This window comes from Phoxinus phoxinus (assembly GCF_949152265.1).
Source record: "Phoxinus phoxinus genome assembly, chromosome: 2".
In the NCBI taxonomy this organism is placed as follows: Eukaryota; Metazoa; Chordata; class Actinopteri; order Cypriniformes; family Leuciscidae; genus Phoxinus; species Phoxinus phoxinus.
The window spans coordinates 43658981-43667550 of NC_136877.1; the positions used below are offsets into that span (position 1 = coordinate 43658981).

The 8570-nt window shown below is 37.5% G+C and overlaps 1 protein-coding gene across 1 annotated transcript; it reads right to left on the reverse strand.

Annotated features, from left to right (window-relative positions):
* Positions 1-785: 785 nt before the first annotated feature.
* rcn1 (reticulocalbin 1, EF-hand calcium binding domain) lies at positions 786-7454 on the reverse strand. The gene is made up of 6 exons (XM_079584017.1): positions 6958-7454; positions 5575-5768; positions 5309-5487; positions 5130-5190; positions 4809-5008; positions 786-3054 (listed from the first exon to the last, which is right to left on the reverse strand). The coding sequence occupies exons 1-6, from the start codon at positions 7176-7178 to the stop codon at positions 2947-2949; spliced, it is 963 nt and encodes a 320-aa protein (XP_079440143.1). The 5' UTR covers positions 7179-7454; the 3' UTR covers positions 786-2946.
* Between the last annotated feature and the right edge of the window lie 1116 nt (positions 7455-8570).

Sequence of the window (8570 nt, forward strand, 5' to 3'; positions counted from 1 at the left end):
AAATGACTCATTCTAAGGTAATAAAAACAAAACGGTTCTTTAAGTAAGGTCTTTATACACCACTGAAAACATAGTTATGGATCTTATATTGCATTTCTGTCAATAGATCATCAGAAATATTACACATTGCACCTTTAAAACCGCAGTGATCTAAAGACTCTCAAAAACACGGGTTGAAATCGCTGGTGTTTGTGACATCACAAACTACCTTGTAACCAATCACGCCACTAATTTGGGTGTCTAATTTGCATATTCATAGAACCGCGTATACTAAATGAGGCAAGGGTCCAAGCTATTTTAAAGCATTAAGAGTTTTTTCCAAGTATTTTTTTTTTTAAATATGTATTTTTGGTGATCAAAGATAAGTTTTAAGGGATATAATTATTGACTACAGGGGAACTTCCACTTCCAGGTAAACTGTTCCTTTAAACGGTTCTAACTTGTTTAATTTTATTTACATCATGTGAGAGTTTGGAGAAGACACAGGGTCTTCAGGGAGGGACTGATTCAAACCCTCTAGGTCTCTGAGGAAAAGAAAAGAGAAAGACACAAGAGAAACAAGGATCCCCAAGGCTGAACGTATTTTTTAAGTCCTAAAGGAATCTGGGTTCTCTCCTGGGAAAAGACCATCAACTTAACCTAATTTAAAAACAAGCACAGATGTTTGGTGTATAGTCACATGTACTAGAGAACTGATGGATGAATTGTAAACATTACAAAGTTAATGCTCATAAGATGTTAACTCAAAGAACTTGCAGTAAAACGCATAGAGAAAACACTAAAATAAAAATGTAAATTACACATTTATTTTTTCATTTTATTTATAGGCTTTTGACAGGACAGTTTGGTGCACTTTTTTTTATTTAGGTCACACCGCATTTGAACCTAGAATAACTTTTGGAAACTTGGGAAAATCAGCGTATAAGTGGCTTATAGTTATCTTTGCACTGAAATTGGGTACGAGAAAATATTTTAACGTGGAAAAAAAATGACCTTTAACATCTAACCTCTTCGTTTATTAAACTAGAGGGAGGAAAAAGACTTAATTTCATGAAACAGAAACAGCATGTAAACATATTTCACTGAAAGAAAAAAATGTTTTTGTGACTATCTTCAGGCCAAATACACATTTGTGTAAACTCTGTGAGACCTAGTGAAAAGGAAAAACATTTAAATACACCGGAATGCTATTGATTTAGGTGTGCATAAATCATTGTTCACGTGAAGACAGAGGTATTTTCTGCTCAGGGCTCAAAACCTGAGACATGCCGGAAGCGGGGAACAAATTGCAATTGCAAACTGTATATACTCAACCTTTACCTTTAGGCAGTGGGTCAGATAATCCTTACATTAACTGGCTTACTAATTTAGACAAATGTTGCATCTTCACCATATTATGTGATTGGCTTCTGCAGGGCATCTTACTGGAGACGGCTGGGCTGCAGACATGCACTTGGACATCTGATATTACAGTATCTCCAATAATAATCCAGGAGTCACTTCTCTGGAGGTAAACAGATGGAGCTGCAGTTTTGCCTGAAGTACTACATGCCAGATTGAATTCACTTCTGTTTTTTGCAGGAAATAAATAATGCACCAAATATTTAAAAAATAAAGTGTGCGTGTGAGTTGGGGGACAACAATGGCCATAGTTACAGAAATCCTGAAACATTGGTTTCAAAATACAACTCTCCAATACTTCTCATCTGGTGTGTGAATTAAAATCAATTATATAGCAATTTAACCAGAAAAAAAAAGCCAATCAATAAAAAACAACTTTAAAGTTTTATGAAAGATTTTTACTTTTCGGGCAAAGTATCACTGAGAAGAAAAAAATATTGGCTCAAATGAAGTATTAGTGCCATGGACATCATGGTTCCATTTAATTTTGTGAATTAAATTAAAATAAAAGCATTTCACAAGATAAGCATATGCATGCAAACCTCTGTGGCCAAGCAAAGAAAGAAGGTCTTGGTGATAAATTATCTGCTAATACTGCATAAAAACAAAGGCTGTGAGGGAGAGACTTAGTCTTTACAATGGCAAGCGCTGGTACTCTATCACGTCATTTTCACAACCAATTCCAGTTTGTACTGGTATTTTTTATTTCTTTCTCGGAAAGACAATTAGTAAGCAATCGGTATGACGTTCAATAACAGTACAATCCATTGAACACGGTGTTCTCTCCCTCAAAGCCTAATTTTTATTCATGTCAAAAATCAAATACGGCACTACCCTGATTAAGGTCTATAGGACTCATTTTGTAGTTATCGTAGAATGACTGGTAAAATTCAGTGAGAAACGACTGGAATAGGTTATCAAATTATCGGACACGTTTTGACCCTCATCTAAGCAGCTTCAAAAGTTGTCCTGAAACATCACTGTCTTACCAGCAGATCACTTCAGATCATCATGCCAAAGCTTCTCAGGTTCAAAACAAATAACTCATTATTGGCCAGCAATGGGAAATTTGTGATAATCTAAAGTACAATTACACATCTATGTAGAACTATAAACCAACACTGACTTGTAGTGCTTTCTGTAGTAAAAACATTATACTATCAAAGCATGAAGTTCATATTCTAAATAATTAGAATGTTCCTCCAATATACGGACACCAGACAATACAGCCACAACTTGTACAAGTACAGGCTTTGTCCTGTGACTGCTTTAAAACTATTTGGGTTAAAAGGCTCAGCTTCAGCTGAAATAAATCTACAGCAGCTCATTCAACCAGGACCAGAAGAGTTCCTTGACCACCCACAAAAAGAACAGTTGAGGAGGAAATCCGAAGTTTGTTTTAGGGACTATGGCCATCAGTCAGTGATTCCTCTATGTCCAGTGTTCTGTGAGGTAGAGCTGCAATAGATCAGTCTGTGGCATGGCTTCTGAGGGAAAGGAAGCCATGGAGTTTATCAGGTAGAGTTCCACACTCTTCGCTCAGGTTCATAGCTCATCATGGTTCCTTGTAAGGTCTTCGCCGTAGTTAGTGGCTTGGCTGCCTACAAACATGTTCCAGTTCTCAAGAATCTCTTCTTTGGTCAGCATCTGGTCCTGAAAATGTTATATTTCATATAACGCATTATTATAAAGCAATCATCAATTAACTTATGTGTTCTTTATACATATAAATACACCAAGCTTTAAAAATTGGGGGTCGGATTATTTCTGTATACGTGAGTAAAGTTGGTTTTGCTGTGTTTTTCAGAATTAAGATATGCTTTTGCTTGAATATACTCGTGCTTCAGTGTCATCTTCGTTTGTTCGTTCATTTGCATTCTTATAATAATAAGCCTGGAACATTTAAACCTCCTCCACTGCCCATTTTTAAGCATTGGCTCCTAAAGTGTCCAAAAATAATGAGATAACACTCCTAATATATGTTTTTTCTATTGGTTCCCCTTTTAGGGATCGCTATAACCCGTTAATCTTATCACATTTGTAATATATATGTTACATGGACTTAGGGCTGGACGATATGGCCAAAATTTATATCACGTTATATTTCTTAATTTCGGTCGATGCGATATAATTCCGATATCGATATGAACAATATAAAAGCCTCAGGAAAAACTGCCATTGTTAATAATAGCCTTCATACAAGAAATGTGAAATCCCTGTCAAATAAACATAAGTTAATAACTCAACTTGTTAATATCTTTAACTTTAAGCTATAGACTAACATAGGTTGATTATATTATTCTTATAGATTGAAAAAAGTGCTTTAAAGCCAGGATAAAGAATATGAAAAGTGCTCAGAGTTAATGCAGAAAACAAACCAAAAAAAAGTGAGCAACAACAAAAACACATGTTGCTGAGGGACATTTTGAGTGTTGATTCAATAACGGTGATATGATTTTTAAACACATTTCCGATATACATTACAGGCATGAGCTACGTTTACGTTTTAATTTTTATTGCGTGATAAATATAAGCAGCATGGCACAACGGTTCATTGTCTCCAAATTGACCGTTCGCAAAGACCCGCCCCCCTTAGTTACTGTTGCTATGTCCAACAAGCTACGCCGCTCACGCCACACTGTTCTCACACAGTAAAAAATAGTGCTTTGCAGTCAAAGCAGTCAGGAGAGTTAACTTAGTAGATTAACGTTGGAGGATTTGAACTTGAAAAACAGAGTTTACTGACGTCTTTCCGCGGTTAAAACAACATTCCTTCTTATGTTCATTCATGTTTATTTGATGCTATAAATTAACTAGAAGGAAGAGATGATCGGTTTACGAGCAGCTTTAACTGATGCTCTACAGCGATCTGTCAAGACACATGAAAGAGCCAAAAAATAATATTTATTGTTTAAAGTTCTTGACAAAATTGGCAAATTTGAAAATTGAGACTTTGTTTCATATCAAAAGTAACCTGTTCCGTCCTGTCTGTCGGCGTGTTGTCAGTACTGTCCTCTCAGCGTAGCTGTCAATGGAGGGACATAAATGTTTCAGAACACTCCATTGACAGCTATTTAACACTTTGAAGGCCCAGAAAGGTAGGAAAAACATTGTTAAAATAGTCCATGTGACTGCAGTGGTTCAACCTTAATTTTATTAAGTGACGAGAATACTTTTTGTGCACCAAATAAACAAAATAACGACTTTATTCAACCATTTCATCTCTTCCGTATCAGTCTCCGACGCACGTTCACGAGAGCACCACGGCGGCTTTCCAATGCGTGGTGAGTAATTAATGACAGAATTTTCATTTTTGGGTGAACTAACCCTTTAATGTATTACAGGATCGATACTAACATTTTGATTCAGGATTAGAGTTCCTGGTAAGCATCTCAGAAGGTTCTTACCTTATCAGTGTCCGACTCGTATACCAGATGCCGGGCTTCTGCCTGCGCATGGTCATAGTCCTGCGGCAGGATCCAGTGACGAATCTCTTCTAGGTCCATCTTCCCGTCTTTGTTCAGATCTCTGAAATCTGAAAACTGGTCTCTCTCAGTCCTCACCCAGTCTGGCTCTGGACCGCCATCTTCATGAGCAAACATGTCCGCTGTAAAATAGCAAAAAATACTGAAAACTTCTTCCCTTGGTATCTAAAATTCACAAAAAACTATCACAACCCATTTAGAAGATTTGTAATACCCTGCACGCAAAAATACAAATGAACCAACCAATGTATTCGTCCTCATCTACATGTCCATCTCCATTTTTGTCAATGTCCTCCAGAGTTTCCTGATAGAAGGGAGGAAAGCAATGAATCAGTTACTTCATGAAATACAGTCTGCATTATTAAACTGACAGTTGGTACACCCGTCTAAAATTCAAAACCCATAATCCAAATGACACTCACAAGAACCACAATTTCCTGCATATGATCAAACTCCTCTGGGTGGAGGAAAGCAGTGAACTCCTCTCGCTCTGCAGCTAAATCGCCATTGAGATCTGCAGACTTAAACCTGCGTTCATCTCGCGGAAGCATCTTCTTAAAGCTGAACTGGTCTGTTGCATCTTCAAACTCCTCTGGATTGGCTGGAAAACAATTTCATTAAGGGATCTATCACAAAAACATTTAATCAATATTAAAACTTCAGATAGTTTGAGAACAGTGAGACTCACCAAGGTAGTAACCGTAAGTTGCTTGCTTATATTCATCCCATGAGATCTTGTTGTCTTTGTTCAGGTCATAATCAGTCCAGACCTTTGCAACGTTCTCATATACGTAACGCTTCTGTACTCTCTTGATCCAGGCCTTGAGTTCATCAGTGCTGATATATCCATCAACATCATTGTCAATACGATCAACTATTTTCCTACAGAATTTAAAAGTGCACAGAAAGAAAAGTTTGTATAAAAATGTAAAATTGTATCTTACATTGAATAAATATTTGCATGTACAGTGGAGTTTTCAGACACATTTCTAGCTTTTCAGCTCAAATAGATTCTGTTATATTTAATTCCAATATAATTGGGAAAAATGAAAACAAAGTTAATAATCAATCCTCTCTTTATACAACACAATCTGTTATATATAGAGAAAAAATCCTGGCTCTTCCCAGCTTTATAATGGGAGTGAATGTTACCTTAGATTTTGAAGCCCCAAAAAATGACTTTTTTTTTTTTTACATAGGCCTCAGAAGGCCTTTATTAACCCCCTGGAGCTGACTGTATGGAATTATTTTATGATGCATTTAAGGGATCATTTTCATTTATTGTATTAATACATAAAATTAATATTGTGTGTGTGTGTGTTTGCGTTTCATAAACTATATAAAACATTTTATAATGTAACAAAAATAATATATTTAACATTTGCATTACAATGATGAGAACTGACTGAGAGGGAAATGTGCTTAACTTTCATTTTCTTGGCTTAATTTTCTTTAAGCAAGATATAATGTATGCTTATATTGGTTTGAAATACAACCGAGAAATGTTCCTGACAGGAACTAGAGTCCAAGTAACTAGAAGACTGTCAACAGCAAATTATTTTTATCTCTGATGCCACGTTGTGATGTTAAGTGAGCCCTCCCATGCATTTAACAGTACTGGAGAGGGAGTTTTGTGGGAAGAGCATCCAGATTCATGTCTACACCCATCTCAAATGGAGAACATGTTACATTGGCAAGGAACTAGAAAAACACTAATATAGAGCACGAAAAACGTTGACATGCCAGTCAGTGTGGCAAACACCATGCAGTGGGCATTTTGTTGTCATGTGACAGGACAACCATAAAATATACACTCTTTGAAGTAAAATGAAGTAACCCTTAGAATATATATTAAACATATAGGCTATATTAAACCTGGTATTACATGCTCCCCACGAATGTATGTACAAATATGAATACAAATATTTAATTTCTAAGAACTTTGCACTAGATTATTAAACGATTTTTCCTTTTTGAGATCTAGAACAGTCATATGTGCAATTGCCCCACATATAGAGATATGCAACAATACTGCTCAAGAAGGTCTGTTGGACAAAAACCACAATCTTACCCTAATCTGGCTTTGCTTTCCTCTGGGGTGAGCTGATCAAATGTGGTGGCCTCTTCTTTGCCCAGAAAGGCCTCGTGGTCGTACTGATAGCTCTGGTTATCTTCGTGAGGCTGTCTGCTCAATTCAGGCTCGTGATGAACTCTTTCTTTCCTAAGAGTGGGCTTCCCGTGCACCAGACACGTGCAAACAGACAAAAACCATAAATACGTCGACACGTCCATGTCTGAAATACGCAATCCAACGCAAAGACAGAGTTTAAAACGGGCACAAAGTTAAATACTGTAACTATTTGATCGACCACCTTCAAACCCGCAGAAGCTGCGGCTGCCAGCGAGACGCGTTTCAATTACTATCAACTCGGAGAGAAACAATTCAAGTCATCAGAACACGAACAAGCCAGTTCTTTTCATTTTCGATTCAAACATACCCGGCGGAACACTAAAGGCTACAACCAAACACTGCATGGATGCGTGTCAACGCACAGCCAATCATAGCGCGGCTAACAAAGTACGGGAGCGTTGAAAGCTCTGCTATTGGCCAATGGGTTGTCTGTAACTCGAGATGGGCGTGAACGCCACGTTGCAAGATGACACGCAGAGCGCCTGCTTCTTATTTTAGGAATGCCATAGTAGTAGAACTCAAAATGTTATTATAAAATAATTTACACTTAAATTCATACTAGTCGTATTATTATTTATGACCTTGTCCCTCCATTCCCAAATGAAAAAAAAACTATGCCAAATGTATTTAAAATACATTTATTTAATATATGCTACTACAAATCCATTAAATTTTTTACTGACAAATCACTTGAGACTTTTTTTTTTTAGGGCCCAAGCCTTGAAAAGGCGAAGGCCCTATTGTTTTCCTCCGGATTATTCTTCTCTATTATTAGGGCCCAAGCCTTGAAAAGGCGAAGGCCCTATTGTTTTCCTCCGGATTATTATTAGGGCCCAAGCCTTGAAAAGGCGAAGGCCCTATTGTTTTCCAAAGGATTATTCTTCTTAACTATTATTATTATATTACTACCTTTTGGGCACTTTTGGGGGCCTTAACGTGCTCAAAAACTCTTGAAACTTTGCACACTGGTCAGAACCCGCGGCCATTACAGCCGGACTGAAGCTGGTACCCGGGCGTGGCAGGGGGGCTCGACAGCGCCCCCTGGAACGGGGTCCGAAAACTTGGTCCATAAATCAAACACGCTTGCATGAAATAATATGAAACTCGGTACACTTATAGATCTCACCGATTCATATATCCTTCATGCTCTGACTTTTTACCCCAGCCCAACAGGAAGTCGGCTATTTGGGGTAGTTAGAAAAACACATGCAATGGAATTTAAAATACTCCTCCTAGACGATTCAACCAATCACCACGAAACTCGGTGTGCATGAAGTCAAGACATGGAGGATGCTAAATTGCGAGGGGATTTTTGATATCTCGAACGGTTTGGCCGTGGCGAGGAAACAAATTTATGGCGAATATTGGAAACAGGAAGTGTGTTATAACATCCTCATACATTAACTGATCTTGATGAAACTTCAGCAGTGTGTTTGCTGTAAGAGGCCGATCACATGGATGTGACTATTGTGAGTCAAAGTTATAGCGCCACC